The sequence below is a fragment of the Aspergillus candidus genome (assembly GCF_002847045.1).
Source record: "Aspergillus candidus strain CBS 102.13 unplaced genomic scaffold BDW47scaffold_3, whole genome shotgun sequence".
NCBI lineage: Eukaryota > Fungi > Ascomycota > Eurotiomycetes > Eurotiales > Aspergillaceae > Aspergillus > Aspergillus candidus.
Window position 1 is genome coordinate 487,809 of NW_020194008.1, and position 21,085 is coordinate 508,893.

General features: G+C 54.2%; 11 protein-coding genes and 1 non-coding gene across 12 annotated transcripts; 5 read left to right on the forward strand and 7 right to left on the reverse strand.

Moving 5' to 3' along the window:
• Positions 1–237: 237 nt before the first annotated feature.
• Positions 238–612, forward strand: BDW47DRAFT_122331 (LYR motif-containing protein; the record flags this gene model as incomplete). Its single annotated transcript, XM_024815825.1, has 1 exon — positions 238–612. One exon carries the CDS (start codon positions 238–240, stop codon positions 610–612), a length of 375 nt encoding a protein of 124 aa, XP_024675898.1.
• Positions 613–981: 369 nt separating this feature from the next.
• On the reverse strand, positions 982–3,182 carry BDW47DRAFT_115117 (putative PP-loop ATPase superfamily protein; the record flags this gene model as incomplete). The annotated part of the gene is made up of 3 exons (XM_024814760.1): positions 982–2,099; positions 2,516–2,842; positions 2,900–3,182. 3 exons carry the CDS (start codon positions 3,180–3,182, stop codon positions 982–984), a joined length of 1,728 nt encoding a protein of 575 aa, XP_024675899.1.
• A 258-nt stretch (positions 3,183–3,440) lies between these two features.
• xgeA (putative endoglucanase) lies at positions 3,441–4,864 on the forward strand. The gene is made up of 2 exons (XM_024820711.1): positions 3,441–4,201; positions 4,269–4,864. The coding sequence occupies exons 1-2, from the start codon at positions 3,849–3,851 to the stop codon at positions 4,666–4,668; spliced, it is 753 nt and encodes a 250-aa protein (XP_024675900.1). The 5' UTR covers positions 3,441–3,848; the 3' UTR covers positions 4,669–4,864.
• Positions 4,865–5,455: 591 nt separating this feature from the next.
• Positions 5,456–7,487, forward strand: BDW47DRAFT_42554 (cyclin family protein). The gene has a single exon (XM_024819002.1). The coding sequence runs from the start codon at positions 5,694–5,696 to the stop codon at positions 6,990–6,992; it is 1,299 nt and encodes a 432-aa protein (XP_024675901.1). The 5' UTR covers positions 5,456–5,693; the 3' UTR covers positions 6,993–7,487.
• A 150-nt stretch (positions 7,488–7,637) lies between these two features.
• On the reverse strand, positions 7,638–9,979 carry BDW47DRAFT_98744 (GNAT family N-acetyltransferase). The gene is made up of 2 exons (XM_024820712.1): positions 8,053–9,979; positions 7,638–7,939 (listed from the first exon to the last, which is right to left on the reverse strand). Exons 1-2 carry the CDS (start codon positions 9,507–9,509, stop codon positions 7,822–7,824), a joined length of 1,575 nt encoding a protein of 524 aa, XP_024675902.1. The 5' UTR covers positions 9,510–9,979; the 3' UTR covers positions 7,638–7,821.
• A 7-nt stretch (positions 9,980–9,986) lies between these two features.
• On the reverse strand, positions 9,987–11,667 carry BDW47DRAFT_132314 (putative proline utilization protein PrnX-like; the record flags this gene model as incomplete). The annotated part of the gene is made up of 1 exon (XM_024817525.1): positions 9,987–11,667. The coding sequence occupies exon 1, from the start codon at positions 11,403–11,405 to the stop codon at positions 9,987–9,989; it is 1,419 nt and encodes a 472-aa protein (XP_024675903.1). The 5' UTR covers positions 11,406–11,667.
• A 15-nt stretch (positions 11,668–11,682) lies between these two features.
• Positions 11,683–13,306, reverse strand: BDW47DRAFT_98746 (uncharacterized protein). The gene has a single exon (XM_024820713.1). It carries the CDS (start codon positions 13,114–13,116, stop codon positions 11,800–11,802), a length of 1,317 nt encoding a protein of 438 aa, XP_024675904.1. The 5' UTR covers positions 13,117–13,306; the 3' UTR covers positions 11,683–11,799.
• A 302-nt stretch (positions 13,307–13,608) lies between these two features.
• On the reverse strand, positions 13,609–13,680 carry BDW47DRAFT_t12. Its single transcript has one exon. It is a non-coding gene; the product is annotated as a tRNA-Ala (tRNA).
• A 713-nt stretch (positions 13,681–14,393) lies between these two features.
• Positions 14,394–15,138, forward strand: BDW47DRAFT_98747 (cell wall mannoprotein 1 family protein). The gene is made up of 2 exons (XM_024820714.1): positions 14,394–14,750; positions 14,815–15,138. The coding sequence occupies exons 1-2, from the start codon at positions 14,427–14,429 to the stop codon at positions 15,025–15,027; spliced, it is 537 nt and encodes a 178-aa protein (XP_024675905.1). The 5' UTR covers positions 14,394–14,426; the 3' UTR covers positions 15,028–15,138.
• A 772-nt stretch (positions 15,139–15,910) lies between these two features.
• BDW47DRAFT_98748 (DnaJ family domain-containing protein) lies at positions 15,911–17,540 on the reverse strand. The gene has a single exon (XM_024820715.1). It carries the CDS (start codon positions 17,475–17,477, stop codon positions 15,918–15,920), a length of 1,560 nt encoding a protein of 519 aa, XP_024675906.1. The 5' UTR covers positions 17,478–17,540; the 3' UTR covers positions 15,911–15,917.
• Positions 17,541–17,712: 172 nt separating this feature from the next.
• BDW47DRAFT_98749 (mitochondrial 37S ribosomal protein mS37) lies at positions 17,713–18,726 on the forward strand. The gene is made up of 3 exons (XM_024820716.1): positions 17,713–17,979; positions 18,119–18,198; positions 18,302–18,726. The coding sequence occupies exons 1-3, from the start codon at positions 17,853–17,855 to the stop codon at positions 18,383–18,385; spliced, it is 291 nt and encodes a 96-aa protein (XP_024675907.1). The 5' UTR covers positions 17,713–17,852; the 3' UTR covers positions 18,386–18,726.
• Positions 18,727–18,755: 29 nt separating this feature from the next.
• On the reverse strand, positions 18,756–20,945 carry BDW47DRAFT_98750 (cytochrome P450). Its single transcript, XM_024820717.1, has 4 exons — positions 20,704–20,945; positions 20,144–20,633; positions 18,982–20,075; positions 18,756–18,929 (listed from the first exon to the last, which is right to left on the reverse strand). The coding sequence occupies exons 2-4, from the start codon at positions 20,473–20,475 to the stop codon at positions 18,793–18,795; spliced, it is 1,563 nt and encodes a 520-aa protein (XP_024675908.1). The 5' UTR covers positions 20,476–20,633; positions 20,704–20,945; the 3' UTR covers positions 18,756–18,792.
• Positions 20,946–21,085: the final 140 nt, after the last annotated feature.

Consider the following 21,085-nt stretch of genomic DNA (forward strand, 5'->3'; position numbering starts at 1 on the left):
AGTATCTAAGAAAAAAAATGTAAATATGTGTATGTAGAATGTCCAAACACGTGACCTGCCTATCTCCGCCATACAACCAGTCTGAACCATCAAACCCGAACGACCTCTCAACCAAACCACCACCACCATACCCAATCAACCAACAATCCACAAATCCACAAACAAAACAATACCAACCAAGCAAACCCCACACGAACTTCCAAAAAGAGAAAGGGAAAAAAACAAAAAGAAGTGAAAATGACAACCAACCTCAAAACCCAAGCCCTCAGAACCTACCGCGCCATCCTCCGCGAACTCCCCCGACGGACGCCCCCAAGCCCCCTCCAAACCCGCCTCCGCACTCTCTACCAACAACAGCCCTCGCAGACACCACAAGCAAACGCAGAGGGAGTGGAGGTGGAGGAACAGCTGCAAATGAAACTCCAACAGGCAGAGCAGTGGGCGATGTATGCGCGCGCGCAGCGCAAGTATGCGTCTCTTGTGGAGCGGTACAACCCTGGTGCGACGTTGACGGAGGAGGAGAGGATTCGGTTGACTGCCAGGAGGGTCGGGTGGGATTTACCTGATCTTTCGGGGGTCGAGGGGGAGAAGGGGAGTGGGAGCAGTTCTTGAAGGGTCGTTTTTTGAGGGGGGGGGAGGGAATATTTGGGGTAGAAAAGGATGTTTGAGGGATAAACTTTTGGGATAATTGGTGGATAGTTTTGGGAGGACAAAAGTTGAGTGAGGGATATGATTTGTATGATATTGGTCTGGTGTTAGGTTGTCTTGTACATTTCTGTATATTAACTTGAAGCTGGTGCTTTCTGTGCTGCCCTCCGGTAGTGATCGTATACTCGTATATAGTAGGGAGTGGTGCTGTCTGCATCACTTGTGTAGGATGCCATCCTACATCTGACCCGCGGATGGACGATGGTCAGGCTGACGCTGAGGATTGATATGACGGTGACGATTGATATGATGGTTTCGATGAGTTCAGAATCCTCAACCCAACTCCACCCTCTCCATCTGTCGCATCAACGTCGTACTGCTCTCCTCATCCTCCATATCAACGTCGATCGCCATGCGCGGCCGGTTCTTATTCAACCCCTCCAGTAAACTGCACGCCTTGCACACCTTCTGACTAGAGATGTACCCGCAGCGCTCACACTTGCCCATCGTCTGCGTCTTCACCTTGGGCTGATCCTTCGCCTGCTTATTCTTCCTCCCCGGCGTCCTCACAGGCAGGCGGATCTCCGTCTCCTGCCCAGCAGCAGCAGCAGCCTCATCCCCGGCCAACCGCCTCTCCATCTCCGCCATCTCCCCCCCACTCGTCCTCCCATTCTGACTCCCACAACCACCTCCGCCTCCTCCCCCACCCACCGGCCCCGTCCCCTTCACTTCAGCAGGGACTAACCCCGCAAGATCCTCCCCACTGCGAACAATATCCAGAATCGAGCTCGGCCGAATCTTCTCCAAATCCTTGATCAGCGACCGCGCACTGCCCCGAAACGCCTCCGGCGAATAAATACACTCCGTACTAAAATAATCCAACCGCCGATGATGCGCATACAGCACAATCTCCTTCTCATAAGCGTACTTCAACGGCTTCGACCGCTTCACCTCACTCGCCGCCGAATCCGTCACGATGCTCGTCCCGCGCGACAACCGCGGCAGATCCCCCCGCAACAAATTCATCATCACCGTCTCCGCCACGTCGTCCGCATTATGCCCCGTCACCACATGGCTGATGCCCAGACGCGCCGCGCCGCGGTCGAGCGCCTGCCGCCGGAACACCCCGCAGTAGGTACAGTTGCCCTTCTTGCCCACCTGCGCCACCACCTGGTCCATCGTCCACCCGTATAGTTCCCCGTAGCCGACGATCTCAAGCGGCATGGCGTACTGTTGCGCATTGCGCTTGACCGTCTCCAGGCTGTCGTCGCGGTACCCGCGGATGCCCTCGTCGATGGACAGCAGGCAGAGCGATAGCCCGTAGTCGTACCGCTCGTTGAGGGTTTTCAGCACCGCGGCGAGGACGGTGCTGTCTTTGCCGCCGCTGGCGCCGATGGCGATGCGCTCGCCGCGCTGGAAGAGTTGCGTCGTGGTGATCGTCTCGTGCACTTCTGTCTCGAAGACTCGGATGAAGCACTCGCGGCAGAGGCGGTGGCGGTTTTTGGGCCGGATGATGACCGCGCGTGCGGAGTGGCAGTGGGCGCAGGGAGGTGCCATTCTCGATTGTTTGTCCTGTGGTTTTCGTAGAGTCTTTTTTTTTTGGTCTGGTTATCGTTGAGTAGAAAATGAGGGGAGATCGGCGATAAAGAGATAAGTGATGAGTCAGCTGTTTGGTCGGTTTGTTTGTTTGATTTTTACTTTTATCCTTTTTTAATTACTTTTTATTTATCGATCAATTGATTGATTGATTTATCTCGCATTAGCATCTCTATTATGTATATGTAGCATCTTCTATCTTATAATACAACATCTACCCATCTATCCATCGATTACATTTTCCCCTTAAGCAGATTGGCAATCATCTCACGCGCCGTAATGCGCGTGGTGGCCCACAACGTCGGGAAATCCAGCGTGCTGGAGAAAGTATCGGCGTAACCGAAGAACAGCATGGGGGGGATCCAGCCACGGGCGTACTCGAGCGCGAAGCACGACTCGTCCATCTTATACTGCTTGACCTGGCCGCGCTGGAGGTGGTGCACGCTGCCCTGGGGGTAGACCTCTGCTTCGTAGGAGCCCGGGACGAAGGCCAGCTGGGTGCCTTGCAGGATGTTGAAGTAGTCGTCGGCGGTGTGGCGGCCGGTGTGGCCTTCTGTGCCGATGGATGTGCCGAAGACGATGAGGTATTCGGTGATGCCTTTAACCAATTAGTCTTTGATTCCTTTGTGGGGGGGTGGTTTGGGGGGGAACGTACTGGCGTGGATAATGTACATAGCGCCCATGGCACCGCCGGCGTTGTTAAAGACCCATTCCTCGTCGCGGTTGAGGTTCGAGCCGGGGACCTTCTCGTCCAGCTCGGTGACGATGAAATCGACGACGGCGCGCGTGTCGTTCCCGTGGGCGGCGATGGCGCGCTGGGACAGCTCGTGCAGGTTCGAGGGGTCGAAGACGTAGAATTGATCCAGACGGGAGTCAAAGTAGCGGTAGAAACCGGTGAGGAGGGCCACCAGGGTGACCAGGAAAGTGAGACCACGCATTATGGGGGGGGTGAATAGGGAGAAGGATGGTATGGAGAGAAGGAGACAAGGTTGACAAGGACGAAAGACAGGGAAAGCGGATGAAGGAGATCCGAGTAAGGAGATCTCAATAGTCTCGAGTATCGTGGTGCCTTAGTAGTCAGGCACTGAAATAGCACGGTGTCCGCGGACTCCTCGGGCTGACGATCGTTGCCTGATAAGGCTCTTGATCTTCATCTACATCTTCATCTTCATGGATCAACTATCTTCATCTGACACAGGATGTGTATTCCACGGTCGCATGCTGTATATAAAACCTGGAATACTTCAATCATGCAGATCGCTCTTCTTATACATCAAATCTCCGTCCAGAATCACACGGAACACCCCCTCGTCTACTCCCTGTAACTCATATACTTCCACCAATCCATCGTACCCCTCCCGATCGTGAAATTCTTCCGGCTAAATACCTTGGTGAAATTATCCCGACCTGGTGTTTCCAGTTGACAGCCATGTCCAATTGTCCACCACTCATGCCTCTACAGATGCCGTGGGGGAGGACGTGATCGACCATGTCAAGCACCCTGAAGGAGGCATAAATTCGGGTCTTCCCCACGGCATTCAGATCAAAGACAAACCAAACCGTCATTCTTTTATCATTATCCATATACATTCATTCTTTTAAACATGAAGTGGCTTTTTCTCGCCCTCACCGGACTGGCTTCCGGTGCCGCCATGACCCGTCGCGGCCTCCTGAATGGAGCCACCCTGACCCGTCGGGCGGATTCCTGCGGTCAGTGGGACACCATCGAGAAAGGTGACTTTACCGTGTACAACAACCTCTGGGGACAGGACAACGCCGATAGCGGCGAGCAGTGCACGGGCCTCGATGGCCAGAATGGCACCACCTTGGCCTGGCACACCAGTTGGAGCTGGACCGGCGGCGAGGGTCAGGTCAAGAGCTTCGCCAACGCGGCCTACAAGTTCGAGCCGAAGCAGTTGAGCGAGGTGACCAAGATCCCGACGACCTGGAAGTGGTCGTAAGTTTTTTTTCCTCATCACTATTGTCTTTTATATGTATAGTAAATATGTATTAACGACCAAAAGATACAAAGGATCAGACCTGGTATGCAACGTCGCGTACGATCTGTTCCTCTCCTCAACCGCCGATGGAGATGCCGAGTATGAGATCATGATCTGGCTGGGCGCCCTGGGCGGGGCTGGTCCCATCTCGTCGACGGGCTCGCCCATCGCGACCCCGACGATTGCCGGCCACCAGTGGCAGTTGTTCTCGGGGCCCAACGGCGAGATGCAGGTCTTCAGCTTCGTGGCGCCGTCGTCGACCGAGAACTTCTCGACCGATCTGACGCAATTCCTCACCTACCTGCAAGAGAACCAGGACCTGGCGGCGAGTCAGTACCTGACCGATGTGCAGGCGGGAACCGAGCCCTTCAGTGGTCAAGACGCGCAGTTGACCGTCAGCTCATACTCGGTGACGGTGGCCTAGGCGGCAACATTCCACACGAGACGCGGGCGTCGGTATTAGACGCCAACATTGGGGGTAGAGTGGCGAGGGGGGCGACACGATGGATGGATGAGAATTGAACTGGGAATTACGCGCCGTGTTTCACCCCCGGTCTGGGGGGGGTACACCCTTGTATATAGTACCTTGAATGTCATGGAGCGCGTCGACCAGCTCATAGAAAATTCGGTTGACGCCGAACGAGTGGATCTCCAGCGGTAGTTTTCTCTTCTCTCTAAATATAGACGCCATCGAAATTGTCTACCCAACCAGGTCGATCTGGGCGATCGCCTGCGCGAAATTCGATAATTATAGAAGCGGGCGCTTAATATTGCACCCCAGACGGACGGTACATGCGTGAGACTTGCATCCGCGCGTAGACTGGGGAGTAACTGCACTGTACCTCGCAGGTCTCGCAGTATCCAGGATCTTTTTTCGTGTCTCACCAGCCCTCGTTGGCTGAGAGAATCGGGAAAAGGAAAGGATGAAACCCCTCGATCACGTCCAGCACATGCCAGTCAGGACCCGGATTGACAGGAGGGGAGGAAGGAAGGGATAGACGAGGATTTTATTGGGGGAGGAAGAGGGATGGAATGCCACCATCTATGCAGGCTCAGCGCGTCCACCTTGCATGACCAGCCTTGACTTTTCTTTTTTACCTTTCTCAATTCTTATAATCCTTTTAATATCCTCTCTTTCTCTCTCTCTTTCTTTTTCTCTTCTTCATCTGTCTCTCTCTCTCTCTCTCTATCTGCACTCTCATCTCATCTGTCAATCATTCTATCTCGTTCCTTGACTCCGTGATCCATCACGTTGACACGACAACAAGACACACATTCCTCTCCTGCTGGCAGGATTCTTCAATTTCCACTCTTTCCTGGACATTCTTCGTCCGTCTATCATTCCAAAGTCTCTATTTAATACGAGCTGTCTCTCTCTTTCTCTTCTCCCTCTTTCCCCCTCCCCTCGATCTACAACCCTCTAGACACATCTCAACTAGATCATATACAATGGCCAACTACCCATACACCATGGACCAAAGGTCCACTGCATACACGGACCAAAGGCCCGAGTCCCTCAACCGTCTCGCCCTGCAGGAATTCGTGCGACAACCGGTGACGCGCGAGATGGTGGCTCACCTGGCCCTGCAAGCCTCGCGGGTCATCCGCTGCGAGTCCCATGTGACGGCGACACCGCATGGAAATCATCACGGTCAACCCACGCCCCCGAGCACGCCTCCCCTCGACGACCACGAGGCCGGCAACAATAATCCCCCGCTACCTTCGGTCGAACTCTTCATCACCTCGCTCGTCACCCGCTCCCAAGTCCAGGTGCCCACCCTCATGACCTCCCTCGTCTACCTGGACCGCCTGCGCGCCCGGCTCCCCCCAGTCGCCAAGGGCATGCGCTGCACCGTCCACCGCATCTTCCTCGCTGCCCTCATCCTCGCCGCCAAGAACCTCAACGACTCCAGCCCCAAGAACAAGCACTGGGCCCGCTATACAGCCGTCAAGGGCTACAACGGCTTCTGCTTCTCCCTCCCCGAGGTCAACCTCATGGAGCGCCAGCTGCTCTTCCTCCTCGACTGGGAGACCCGCGTCTCGGAAACCGACCTCTTCGACCACCTCGAGCCCTTCCTGGGTCCCATCCGCCACCGCTACATGCTCCAGGAGCGTCAAGCCGCGCACCAGACGCCCCCGCGTGAGTGGCGCCGCTTCCACGCCTCCGCCGAGCTCCTCGCCTGCCGTCTCCGCCGCCAGAAGCTCGAGGCCCGTCTCGAAGCCCGCCGCTCTGTCAACCACCACCACCACCACCCCTCCATTCGGCGCCACCTACCCCCTAGCCCGGCCTCGTCCACCGCGTCCATGTCTCCCGCTTCACTAGCCGACTCCGACCGCTATAGACCGTACTCCATCCGCCGCCGGCCCTCCTCCCGACACGGCGTGTCAGTCTCCCCGCCCTCCATCCAAGACGTCCCGGGCCTTTCCCGCGCAGAGACCCTTCCCTCGCTCAGCTCGCGCGCCTCCAGCGTCGCTTCCACCAGCTCCCGCGGCACACCCGCCAGCCTCCGCACCTCCAGCTCCACAGCCAGCATGGCTGTCCTCGACGATGTGACTGCCAGCCCGTCCTACACCGGCTACGTCCATCTCTCTGCTGAGCCTAAGCACGACGGAGCCTATCTGCCCTTGCACCAGCAGCCGCAGCAACCGTCTAAGAAATCGCGGGTGTCCACGCACGGCAGCTCCGGGTTCATGGCGCGGATTTTGGCCTCGGCTGCGGGATCGTATATGGGACGACGACCTGTTTAGAGTCTAGACTTAGACTGTTGTTGTTGTTTACTTCTCTATGTCTTGTCTGTTCTGTCTACCAGTACACTGTCACTTTTTACCACGGTTGAGCGGGTCTCGCCTATTTACTAATACCCTTTATTTGTTTTACACATTACACCACACGGCACGGCACTCCATACCCCAGAGGTTTAGTCTTGGTCCCTTCTTTTCTCATACGCAACCTATTCCCCTTCGATTTCCATTCCCATTCGAACCCTACCCACCTACCCTCCTCTTCCATTCATCTACCCTATCTACCCACTATACCCATTCCCCATTCCCGCAATATCAACGACTTAAATTGCACACTCTCCCTCTCTTTCTCCCTCTCCCCCTTTGTCTCTTGGTATACGATATCCTATCTTGGATCTTCCTACGCAGGTACCTTATGTATGCATATGCGTTAGATGAACCCTGCAGAACCGCGAGCACTAGTATTTAGGTAGTTATTAATATGATATGATATGATTTTGATCCTCTTGTTTGTGGAATACTCTGGGGTATGGTAGGGGCCTAGTATACGAGTAGAAACCGTAGATAACTTTGATTGGGGTGTTGAGGTCATAGGTAGCTCTTAGTTGATTGGGAATACGTAGGTAGTAGAGTAATAAAGAAAGAGTAGAATAGAGTAGAGTAATCCGTATTGCATACACAAGACAAGACGACATAGGTATATACACCAAATATCCTATCCTCGCTAACCTCTCTCTCTCCCCTCCCCCTCCGCCCAACTCATCCACACATACATACACACACATGAGTATATATGGATGAAAGCATATATGAGACGAAATATAGAGTTAGAAAACTAAATAGCAGGACACTCCCACTGGTCACGCTTGATCTTCATCAAAGCAGACTGTTTATGCGGGAAAGTGACCTCGCCTTCTTTGTAGAAGCCTGCTTGTTGGAGGTAGTGGATGACCCTATTTTATTATATCAGTATCGTTATCATCAACCAAACAAAAAAGAAAGAAGGGAAAAAAAAAAAGAAAAGAAAAGAAAAGACAACGAAAGATAAGGGAGGAAAGGGACATACTTATGATTATCCGCCCTCGGCTCCAACATAACCGTCTCCGTCCTCGGATCCGCCAAGAAACAATAATGCACCAGCGAGCTCAACCAGACCGCCACGCGGTGGGGACCTCTGAACTCCTGCTCGCCGATAAGCAGATGAATACCGCGGTCGTAGTTGCCCGCGCCGCCGATGAGCGAACCCAGTCTGTCCTCCTTCACCCAGTAGATCTCGAAGTAGCCGAACGGCTTGTCGTCCCAGCATCCGATGACAGGGAAGCTGTGGCGCGCGCTGAGGTTCTGCCGCAGGAACGCCTCCTGCTTGGAGACGGGGCCTGCTTCGCCCCAGGAAGCGTTGACGCGGGGGTCGTTCATCCATTTGTGCAGCAGGTCGAGGTCGGAGGGGCCTTCGCGCGCCGGGGGAGCCTGCGAGCCGAGGCTGGAGGTGGAGGCGCTGTAGGCGTGGTGGTGGATGGCGCCGGGGGAGTTAGGCGTGGAAGCTGTGGTGGCGGAGGGTGGTGGGGGGAGGTAGGCGACCCGGAAGGAGATGTACTGCTGCAGGCTGGGGATGTAGCGGATGTAGAAGACGTCGCCTTTGTGAGGGGGCTTGGGGCGGATCGGGTGCCGGACGTTGTTCGTGAATGTGTACTGCGTTGGCGGCGGGGGGAAGTACGTCGGGTGGTGGCTGCTGGAGGCGTAGGGTCCTTCGGACGGGGTGTAGTGCGCTTCTGCGGAGGAGGACAGGTGCGCGACGACGTCGCTCGTGGTGACGGACACGCCGTCTGCCGTGGGGGACCCGACGTTGGGGGAGAGCGGACGGTGGGAGATCGCGCGCGGGACGTGCAGTGGGCTCATGGTGAAGATGAAGATGCGCGGGTCGATCTGCCAGAAGCTGCGGCGGCTGACGAAGAGGTCGTCCCAGGCGGACAGGTCGAGGGGGTTATCGCCCGCGGAGGAGTCCTCGCTGGCGACGAGGCCCATGCGCTCGAGCTTCTGCACGACGTTGCGGCCCTTGAAGATGCCCTCGCGCCTGATGGCCACTCGCCATTCGCCCTTGGGCTTGCCTTGGTCCGGCGTCGCGGCGGAGGCCTCATTGTGGAGGTGCGCGTCGGGCTGCGGCTCGTGGAAGTACCACCACAGGGTGACCCAGAGCATCATGGCGAGCTGGCGCGCGTGCGAGCTGACCGGTTTGTATTCCGTACTGGGGGGGTCGACGATGGACGAGAGGTACAGGCTGTCGTGGCGGAGGGTGGGGGTGGTGAATCGCGTGAAGCCCGGATCTTGATCCTTGTCGCTGTGGCGACTGCTTGGGCGTTCTTCTTTTGCTGTCTCTCGTCGATCGGTCGATAGGACGATGTTCCAACCTGGCGGAACGATCGAATTGGTCAATTTCATGTCGTTGGATCTGAACGTGACGCCGCCAAACACCGATTTGACGGTGAAGGAGAGGCCATTAGGCAGGTAGCAGATGTGATTCCGCATGATGAACTGGATCAGAAGGATGGGTTTTGGAGAGAAGGATGGGAATAGAATGGAAAAAGCACGTTCTGCAGATTATGAACGAATAAAAGGTTGGTGGGGGAGAAATTTCCATCTAATCAACGCCCGAGTGGGATGATGCTCCGCAGCCCCTCAGTTGGCGACGATCCCGAGAAGTTTTCGACTGTCCGTCACTGGGACTTATTGGGTGGACATGAACAGCTCATGAGGAGTAACCGTTGGTGTCTGCAGTTGTCTGCATATCTTTCAATCCGATAATAGAGGTAGTTGGGAGGAAAAGAGAGAGAAAAGGGCAGAGAGAGAATCGGTTGATGTCATGCCAGTGGGCCGATGATTACGTAGGTGGGCCGATTGATAACGATTGATTAGGTCCGGTCAAACACGACACGGACAAGATCATAACACCTGTGGAAATGATATGTGGAATAGAATAAAAGACAGGAGGAAGTAGAATACAGGTTAAAAATCATCAACCAACGTCCCCACTCCCCTCTCTCCAGCCAGCCGGATGAGATCTCCCCCCGTCACCAAATCCATCAATCCCATCCCCACGCTCTTGAAGATGACATTCCCCGATTCCACCCACTCGCGCAGGTTCTTCGCATCGTCGTCGTTGTCCGCACTCGACCCCTGCGACTGGTACCGCACCATGAGGAGCTCGCCCAGCTCAACCACCTGATGGGGCTGGATCCCCGCCTGCACGATCTCACCCGCCTCTTTCATCGCCCCCGTGAGACTGTCCACCACCACCACCCCGCTGTGACGGACGTGCTTGTGGAAATGCCAGTGGCTCGTCGAGACCTTCACCTCCTCACGCAGAATGTCCGGGTGCAGCTCCGTCATGTGCGGCTTGTAGGACCCGATCGCGCTGATCAGCCGGCCTCTCTGGCGGCCCTCGCGCGACGTCAGCAGCTCCGCCGGGAACAGCGGCTGCACCGACGGCGTGCAGCAGAAGATGACGTCGGCCTTGCGCAGCGTGTCGTGCAGGACCCGCGCGTACTCGCCGAAGTCGCTGCTGATCGCCGAGAACTTCACCTCCCCGCGCCACCCCGCGTTCTCAGGCGCGTAGATGTCCCGGAGCAGCTCCGCCGCCCGATCAAACGACCGGTTGATGATGAACACCCGCTTGATGTCGGCCCCACGCAGCACCAACGCCAGCCGGATGTGCCAGTAGGCCTGCTTGCCGGCGCCGAACACCACCACCGAGCGCACCTTCTTGCGCTTGTTGAGCAGCATCGTGGCCGTCAACGCCGTGCGGAACGGGGTCAGCTCGTGCGTGTTGATCATCCCAAACGGCAGGCTGGAATCATCCAGCAGTATCTGGCAGCCCTGCGGCGAGGTGTCGCGACTCCCGGCGCCCGGCCAGGCCCCCAGCGTTCCGGACATCCCCGTATCCACCGGCTGCTGATTGACACACCCCGCATCGATCGAGTTGCTGCTCGACTGGCTCATTGACCCGCCCGGATCACTCGCCCTGCCGCCACCCGAGGAGGAGACGGACAACTCGCTAAGGTCGGACTCCAGGGACGCCACAGACGCCCGGGTCCCTGGTGTCTCTGAGGGCGCCTTCTCTTCCCTCAATGGCTCCGGCCCATCGTCCGTCGAACAGCCCGCGGTGTCTGCATCCTGCAGGGAGATGACCTTCATCCCCATCGAGTGGCCCGTGCTGGCCGGCATGAACAGGGTCGTACAGCCATTTTGTCGGGTGATTGCAGTCCGTCGCGGTTGGTAGACAGCGGAACAGCCGGAGTCTTGGTTGCCGATGGAGTAGTCTCGGAGGGCGAGGGCGAGGTTTCGTTGTAAGGTGAAGACCTCTTCGCGGGTGAGTGAGAGCAGCAGGGATCGGAGCTGCGTCTCCGAGAGGATGGTCAGTGGCATTGGGATCGAGGGGGGTCAGTTTATGATTGCCAGCATGAGAGGAAAGAATGTATTGGGTTTGGAGTGCTCAATTGCACATGGATGGGAGAGGATGAGACGAAGAGGGATGAGGGGAACAAAGGACGTCAGAGGGTGGGGTGGCCCGAGGTTGGTAAACATGGTTGCAACCTTGCCACACTTCCCCACCCGAATTAATGACAGATGCGTCAATGGATAGCGTGTCCTAAAGCTCTTGATGTATGGATTTATTTACGATATAACATGCAAAGTACTGTCAAAGCACCGAGTGCCAGCACTGTCCACATAGTTCAAACGACTCCCTAGACACCTAGTCACACCCGGAAAGCAGACAAATCATGAAACAGTCCAGTATAAGAATAGAAGAAAATAAAAATCACCCCCACACATCGCTGTCATCCTTGACAACGTCATTCTCATCCAAAGCCCGCAGCCCATTGTCCTTGGCTTCACGCTTGCGTTGTCGCTTGGTCACCATTCGACTCGGAGTGAGCGGCGTCACGGGCGTGAAGGGCATGTAAGGACTGTAGGGCGTCGGCATGCCCGTCCGCGGTCCATTCAGCGGCTTCACGGGTCGTTCCAGGACCGTCGTCTTTGTAGCGGGGGCGCTCTGCAGCGGGAACGCATCCCGGAAGGGCAATGATGACGCGCCCTTACCATGCCCCGCAGTCGACAAGCTCAGCGGTGCGGGCGCCGGCGCCCGACTTACCCCGACGACCTTCTCGACAGCAGTGCGATTGATCCGCGCGGGAGGAGCGGGAGGGGGTGGCGGGTGGTAGATCCGCGGAGTCAGCGGGGGCTGTTCCTCGCCGTACGAATTGGTCGCGGTCACATCGGGAGATGCCAGCGGGGAGGAGATGGACATTTTTCGAAGGTTGAATCGCGGCGACCGGAGAATCTTGCCGGTGTTGGCGGGGGTTTTCGAGGTGGCATTGGGTTGGGATTGAGAGCTGGAATTGGAGTTGGAGTTGAACAAGGAGAGCGACGAGATCCTAGACAGGCGGGAGTTGGACCGTGGACTCGTCGGAGATTTCATGGGCGCAAATGATGGTCCCTCGGAGACCCTGGACGACCGGTCGCTGAACGGGCTGGTATAGACTGTATCGGGAGATTGGATCTCCTTCTCGTCCCGACCCGTCTCCATCGCCAATTCCTTCCGGGCGTCATGCTCCATGACCGCGGCATACAGCATCTCCATCTCCTCCTGTGCCCTGCGGCGGTCGGAGGCAAGCACCGACTCATCGATGGTGGCTGCACTTCCGTTCCCCGCCATGTGAGAGTGAGGCCCTTTGCCCAGGCTACTCCAGGACTGATTGAAGGAGTGCGTCCTATTTGGACTGGGGAGGGTCGCAGAGAGCGGAGTGACCGGGCTCGGATCCAGGCTCACGGGAGGTTTAGCAGGCTTCATCATCTCCACGTGCAGGCTATAGTTGGAGGCCTGCACCGCCCGTCGCAGACGTCGTCCCACAAAAAGTAACAGACTCAGGAGGATCGCAACAAAGATCACGTATGCCCCGACGATACCACCAATTTGGATGGCCAACAGAGATTCATCCAACGGGACTGCGGTCGAGAGGTCCTCCGCACGGCGGTTCAGTTTGGACACGACACTCGAATACTCCTGGAATACTGAACCAGCAGTAACAGCAGGAGAGAGGAGAATGAGCAAAGGCAGAAGACACATGGGCATCATGATATGGAAGCCGCCAACCCAGAGTGATTAAGTAGGGACAAAGGGCATCTCCAGAGTTGGGAGCAAGATTTGCACATCCCATGCAGAACGAGGCAGCGTCACACACATATCCCCGGCGAGGAGGGGTGGGCAGAGGTGATATACCCTGGAGGCATGGCGACTGATTGGATGTGATAGTGTGAAGAAGCCGGGGTGGAGGTCCAGGAGTTGGAACGCGATCGAGAGTTGTCGCTCTGTTTGTTCGTTGGTTGTTTTTAGGCGCCGAGGCTGCAGGGTTGGACAGGCCGTCACATTAGCCTGAGCCAATGAGGGGACAAGACTTCTCTAGCAGGGAAGGCTCTTGGGACATGCGTATATAGTGTCGTTGGGGTTGAAAATAGGATTGAGAAGTACGGAGTAAACAAGAATAAATAAATAATAGATCAAATAAACAAAAATACTCCGCCATGTACAATCGGGCCATGCACGATGGGAATGGGGAGGAAAAAAATATGGACTCGCCGGGAATCGAACCCGGGACCTCTCCAATGCGAATGGAGCGTCATACCCCTAAACCACAAGCCCATTTGATTGATAAGCAACTGCTTTCGATGATACCTGACTTACTTCTACTTATCCCAAGCATTCTTTGATATCACTTCGTGGGCAAATTCGCCGGACTTTGTGGATTGAAATCACTTCTATCTGTTTGTTTCCAGTCTATCTATGTTGATCTATATTTGATAAATTCTACTGAAAGAATTTTCTTTTTAAAATGGAATCTGGTAAGGTCATGGGCTACGCTGATTCAACAATATATATACCCGGTGGGATCAGAAAAATCGAGGCAGATAATTTGATTGATTAGATGGCCATGATAGTCTGTTCTCAGTCTTCATAGCCTGGGAATACACTTGATGTATTATCTGCTAGATTTATGATGGTCATGTATTTACTAAACACCACTATATAGCCATCTATACGACTATATGTCTATTCGTGTACATGCAGGTAATGACCAAGAGACTCACTATGAAAAAGCACATACAAAGGAAGATGTGAGTATAACCATGACGCTGATTATACAGTCATCTCGTCAATGTGGCCAACCTCAATCATGCAGTCCGTTAAGGCACAATCTGCACGGACTGAGGCATCACACGGGCAAGAGGCATACAATTTCCTTCCCTCCAACCTCTTTACACTCTTCCATCCCAATCTACAAACATCCAACTCTTCACTCACATCACATCTACCCGTTCTCGTTTATCAACTCACATTCCAAACCAGATCAACTCCAACCAACCCACTTCTGTCCCAACATCACCAAAATGAACCTCACATCCATCTTCATCCTCCTCACTGCCCTCATTGGCCTCGCCAATGCAGATGCCCCTGCCGTCCTCAACGGTCTTAGAACCGTGGAAGGAGACCTCGGCTCCCTGGAGCAAGCCATCAAGGCTACCGACGACCGCCTCAGAACCTTGCTGGCCGTTATCCACTACGAAGGAGTCCTGGAAACTGACATCCAAGTGGCCACCTTCCACGTCTGGGACTCACCTCTCTTCAACGAAATAGACAGCAAGGCCGTCACCGAGGCAGCCATGAAGATGAAACCCGCCATCGAAGTCTATCTCAAGACTGCCATTGCCAAGGTATGCAAGACACTATTTCCCCACTGACGAAAGAAGCAAAGGAAGCGCCCTCTAACGGGAGTAGAAAACCGTCCTCGAGCACCTCAGCTATCACGAGATCATCGTCGCCAGTATCCGCTTCTTCCAGGCGAACACCAATAGACTCGGAAAAGCCCTGCAAGATAAGGTCGACGAGGCTAGTGCCAAAGCCATCAAGGAGTGCAGTGATAAGTTGAACGATTCCTTCGTCCAGGCCATAGCTGCGCTTGACCCGGTGGAGTGGATTGCTCATGCCTAGTTAAGATAAGAAATTCCTGTTCCTCTCCAATCAAGTCATGACAGACGGTGTCAAGAGTCCCTGGGGTGTTGTGTGTATTTGTTACGATAGCAAGCTCTGTCGGGTGTGACGTGTTGTGCCATGTTCTGTTCTAGTAGTGTGATTAACCTGAGACTTACCAAGCTTCCTCAATATTGCATACTGGTAGGGTAGAAGATTGTATACATTTTCATAGTATCCACTCCTTGGGACGTACCTTCCTAAATCGTGCTGTATAGCACAAGGCGGATTCAGGAACGTACCATCTTTATGTCTGTGACGGATTTAATCCTCGGACTCCTCTATGCTATCCTACCTTATCTTCTCTGGGGCACGATTAAGACCCAATATCCTGACGAGGAGGTGTCCCGGGCCGAGAGTTTCGTGGAATTTCGTATGCTGTTGTCGTTTATCAAAGGAGTGTATGATATCTATGTGCTTACCACGCATTTGCGCCTTTTGAGGCGTAAAATGGCTACAAAGGCGGCGGAAGAATGAGTGTATTCGGATTGATGTTGGGGATGGTTCTGTTTGTTTCGTACTTTTCTTCATTTGTTCTTCGTCTTTTCTTTTCTCGCCTACTTTCTTTTTTGTTTCTTTTGTATGGAGAAGAATAGTGTGGCTCTCTTGTCATTCGTTTCAATTATTTGTGTCACTGTGGTGTATTTATATCATTATGAGGTCTTCGACCGACTGTCTCTACGAGATCGGGTTTCTAGGGAGTATACGGAAAATCACCCCCAGACTGAGCACGGAAATGCAGTCTACTTGTTAGAAGATCATGGACGATGTGAGTAATAACAGGCTAACACTACACTAAACAATAGATCCCAGTAATGTACAAATATATACAATTTTTCCACGACACATGCTCAACTTCGACCCTTCTTCCCCGAGAACCAATCCCGCAAAAGATCTTTAACCCCATACCCTTTAGAAGAATCTTCATCATAAACTTGAGCCGCCTGCGCCGTGCCCAGCGATTCCAAAATCCCAGCAGCCCGAGGACCCGACGATACCGGACCGTGGGCTTTCTCCAGCGCGCGTCGCTTGATCTCTTCCGCTAGGCTGGGCGCGACCTCAGCGTAGCATGCGTTGAGCTCTCTCTCGAGGTTGAGATACGGTTTCCGCGAGACGGGCGGCGCTTGAAGGTTGTATGTGCGGGTGGCGTCGTTGAGGGTCTTGATTGTGAGTTCGTGGTAGGGTCGCTCGATGGCGAGGTAGTTCGGGTCGCGGAGGGGTTCGAGGTGTGGAAGTTGGTTGTCGTTTTCTTCTTCGGTTGATGTAAATGCTGTTTCTGATTGGGGGGTATCTTCTTGTTTGGTTTCGGTGGTGGGCGGGGTCTTGGTGTCGTTATCGTCACGAAATGACTTGGCGATGGCGGCTCGCTCTGCTACTCGGGCTTCTGCGGCGGCGTATGCATCGGCGCGTCTCATCTGAGCATCTAGAGTGCCTCCCTTGCTGGCAATTAATCGGGCGGCGTGACGCCGCCACTCGACCCTGATGCGCTGGCGGAACCGGTCCACCTCCTTTGCCAGCTCCTGCTGCTTTTCGATCCACGGCGGCACAAGCTCCTGCTTTTGGATCATCTTGTTCATAAAGTACTCGGTGGTGTCGATGTACGCGCTGTTAGCGTTGTGGTCGGTCTGGGTGTTGACGCCGCGGCCCTTTTTGATCGAACTGAACTGGCCGCGCTTGATGGCATCCTCGATCTGCTCGTTCGCAAGCGACGCCAGCCCCTGGATGGACATGGGCATCGGCCGAGCCCCGGGCGTAAACCGCTCTTGCATCTCCTTCCGCATAGCCTGGCGCTCCTGCTCCGAGACCCCCGGGCTCTGGCTCAAACTGTATGTGCCAATCTGGTCCTTGGCGTGGGCGAGACGGTGCCCGGGCGACAGCTTCGGCTTGGGCGCAATGCGCATATCGACGGGGTTGGTCTGGACGGGACTGGGGATTTTGTAGGGCGTGCGGATCGGCTTCCTTGCGCTGTCGTCTAGCATGCGGAGGGCGGAATCGTGCATGTTCTCCGTTCCTGACCAGGCCTCGCCGAGGGCTGTCGCTCGAGTGCCTTCCCCTGCGCTCTCGGGCATATCGAGAATCGAGTGAGCCGCTGGATACTCGTTTTTGAAAGCAGTGGCGGCGACTCTTTCTTCCAGCTGTTTCTTCAGCTCGTCTGAGAACCCCGCCTGTTCTATGTTTTGGCGCGCGGATTTCCCTCCTTCCAGGACAGCCTGCTCGGCCATCTCAGATAGCCTCCGCGCCATCGCGCCTTGTTCCTCTGCTCCATTCTCCGACTTTGTAGCTTCGTGGGCGTCATTGTTTCCGTTGGCCCTGGGGACCTCGTTTTGCCTCCGGCTTATTGCGGAGAAAGCCCTCGTGTATTGCGCGGGCACATGATTGACTTTAAGCGCCGCCACCAGTTTTCCACTCATATCTTTCTCTCTGAATAAACAACTTGCGTGTACCGATCCAAGACGTCCGTCCAAGGTGGCGATAGAAACAACTCCAGAAGAGCAACTCACCCGCTTATCGGCGATAACAAAGTTGACGGGGTTGCAGGTCTGCCTGAGGTTGCAAAGGCCCACCTAATTCGGTTAGTCAGAATTTACGTCAGCTTCCGCGGGCAATTCAATTCCTGGTCTTGGCATCTCCGAAGTTGTTTCTTGCGGACTTTTGGATTCCGTTTCGGCGACTCTGTTAGACCCTTTGTCCCGCATTGCTGCTTGCTCGAGTCTCTAGCGCAATCGCTTTGACTATATCTATTCTCGAAGCTAGGCGATAGGTTCTATCTTGTTTAATTCGCCAACATGCCTCCGAAAGGCGCCACGACCACGCTCAACCCGATCCGTCTGCAGACCATCAATCACCTGCGAGTCCGTCGTCCGAATAGGCAAGATTTGAATCCCTGCCAGGCTATTATGTCGTCGATGCTGAGTATGCTCTCCCTGTTGCTTTGACGGTGGTTGGGAAGAATAGAGTTGGCAATGGTTGCGGATGGTGGTCGACGCGGGACATTCGACCGATGCCTGCGGATCAATTAGTGTGAATGGATGGCTTACAATTGTCTTTACAGGTTGCTGGGCCTCTTCCGGGTACACCGTCGAGGGCTGTGGCGCTCTCGAACAGCAACTTCGGTCATGTATGGACGAAAAGGTACGTAATTAGCCTTGCGCGTTGCAGCTGCAGCGCTCTAAGCGCACCCCCCTCCTATCCCATGATGATACAGTTTCACTGACCATGTCCTTTCCAAATACAGAGACCCAAGTCCAACAAGCAGAACACTATCAACTACCACTTGTCGAGAATGTACCCGAAGGTGGTTGGCCCGAAGAAGAAATAGGCCTCCCGAGGTTGAACACGCCATTCGATAGACCGCAGTTGAGGGGTCTCCGCGAAACATTTCATACGAGATACCCGATGTCCGTGTTTGCTCACAACTGCTACGCGATGGATGGGACTGGAGAGGCGGGGTTTCTGCTCCGACTCTACTCGGGTGGAAACCTATGAATGAACAAATTTGTAATCGGAGTTGCGGGCTGGCTTTTACTCGTTTTCAAGATAAGCGATTTGACAAAATGCTGTTGTTGAGATACATACAGTGTAAGGTGATGTGGGATTTTGTATACATGCTAAACTGTACATTACGTGCTACAATGGAATGGGAATGGATCTTGAATTTTGAATATTGGATCTTCTGAAGACATGATGGCCTTGGTGGCTGTACCGCTCATTCCAAACTGTTACTGTCTACACAGGCTCAAACTTCAGGATTAATTTATCTCCGCGCGGCTTCACCGTGTAAGCATCGATTTCTTCCATGTCGTCGTCGGCAATGACAGCTGTCTTGAAATTGGTGTAAATAGCCGCGACCACCAGTTTTATTTCTGCGGACTGTGAGCATTGCTGAAAATGTGATAGACCGCTGTGTACACTTACCCTGCAAAGCGAGATTGCTCCCGACGCACATCCTCCCACCGCTGCCAAAAGCCCAGAACCACCGGCGCATTTCGTCAAGGTCCGACGACGGGTTGGCGTCCTTGAGCCAGCGTCGAGGTTGCCATGTCTCCGGACTGGGAAACACTTTTGGGTTACGATGCAGCGACCAAGCCTGGGCGTTGACCCTAGTGTTGGGAGGAATGTCGTTATACCCGGCGAGACTGCACGACGGGTAGGGCGTTACGCGAGGCTGAATTCCTGGTATGGGGGCGTGCAGACGGAGGGTCTCTGCGACGATGGCGTCTAGTAGAGGCAGTGCATCGATTGATTTTGGAGCTGGTAGTCCGGTTGATCCCTGAGGCCGTGGGTAGGTGAGTGTTGGATTGAGGGTCAAAACTTCTTCGCGGAGTTTGTCCTGCACTTCTGGGTTTCGAGAGAGCTCCCAGAAGAGGTAGGTCAGGGCGACAGCGCTGGTTTCGAAGCCAGCAGTGAGTTGGTCGTACATCTCGCAGGCGATGTCAAGGCGTCGCTGTTTGAGGTTTTCTCCTTGGACTGGACCCTGTTTCAAGAGTGCTTGGGCGAGCTGTTTGTAGACAGCGGGTTCCACCTTTGGGTCGCTTGATTCGAGCGATTGCTCGGCTTTATCACAGAGGTCCAATCCCCAGGCGTCGAGAACTTCGTTCGCTGCATCGCACCACTTGGGGATCAGACGGATGCCTACTGACTTGAGCCACGATAGAAGATCCGGAATTTCCTGGTGGTAGAACTCGTACGGCTTCCTGCTCTGGTAAAACTCTAGTAGCTTCTGTCGGCTAGTCGGATCCTGAAGGAAGTTGGTCCCGTTTGCCAGACCGAAGAGATAAGAAGACATGAAGTCCATGGTTGTTCCTTGGTTCAAGTCATGGACTTCAACCGGGTGATTACCAGACGCTGCGGCTTGAATCAGAGGTAGCAGGCGGCTGTATAGAATCTCCTCGGAGATTAGTCGCATGTGCGGCGACGACTGCAAGTGCGACTTGCTGTATATACTGGACATCATTCTCTTGCGGGTCGAATGGGTCTTGCTGCCGATCATGGTGAACATACTGACAGTTCTTTACGAATGCAGTGGTATCAGCTTATTTGCCATGTTATACCGTGATTGAAAAGGCCACCCACTTACCCAAGAGACCCGAAAACCCGTGGGTACCACTCATGCTTTTCAAACCCGCCGGAGTAGACGGTTTTGATGCCGCCGTCGACGCAGTTGATGGAGATCTCCGAGGGTGAAAGCCTCACAATTGGCCCAAGCTTTGCATGGGCTTTGTGGATCGTCCGATTGTTTTGACTGCGAAACCGCTTCCAGAGCATCCAAGCCGGAGATACTGGCGCTGACCAATGCGCATTTGGAATCTTGGACAATGGTGACAGGAATGCTGGGTAGACCACGCATTTATAGAGCAGCAGTACGCAGAGTCCAATGACTGCGGTGAGTGTAATATTAGAGACTATCATGGTGCAATCTCATCCAAGATATTGGAGAGGGTGTGCTGGATTTGTCGATGGCGTCCCAGGAGTTATAATTCCCACAACTGGATTGCGAATAAGGAAGCAAAGGATTTCCACACCAGCATAACATCGAACTCTTATAAAGATAAAAATGACCGGATGTTCTTCGGGTGGAACGAACCAGACAAAGCTTAATGCAAGACCAACCCCTCACAGAAATCAGGATAGACCTACCTCAAAGAGCTTACTCCAACCACGCCTTTCCAGTACCGGGATAGAGGATGAGTTGTAATCCTATGTAGACTAAGGAATTACAATCAATCAACGAATGTAACCCCAAGCAAAACTTGTTAGTCATTAGCTCCATAATTGACCAACGGTGGAAGTTCGATATGAAATGACTCCAACATCCTCGATTCGACTCCCCCGCATGGAGAAAGAGAGGCCGATAAGGATGGCCGATAAGCACCGATGACATAATCAACCAATCTTCAAAACAACACGTTCAATCCATATCCCTTCCAAACAGATCAGACTTGTTAATTCTCATTGTCGTATAATTCGGGGAATGTGTGGAATTGTGTTTCCTTTTTAGGTCTGGCTTTATATGCAGCGT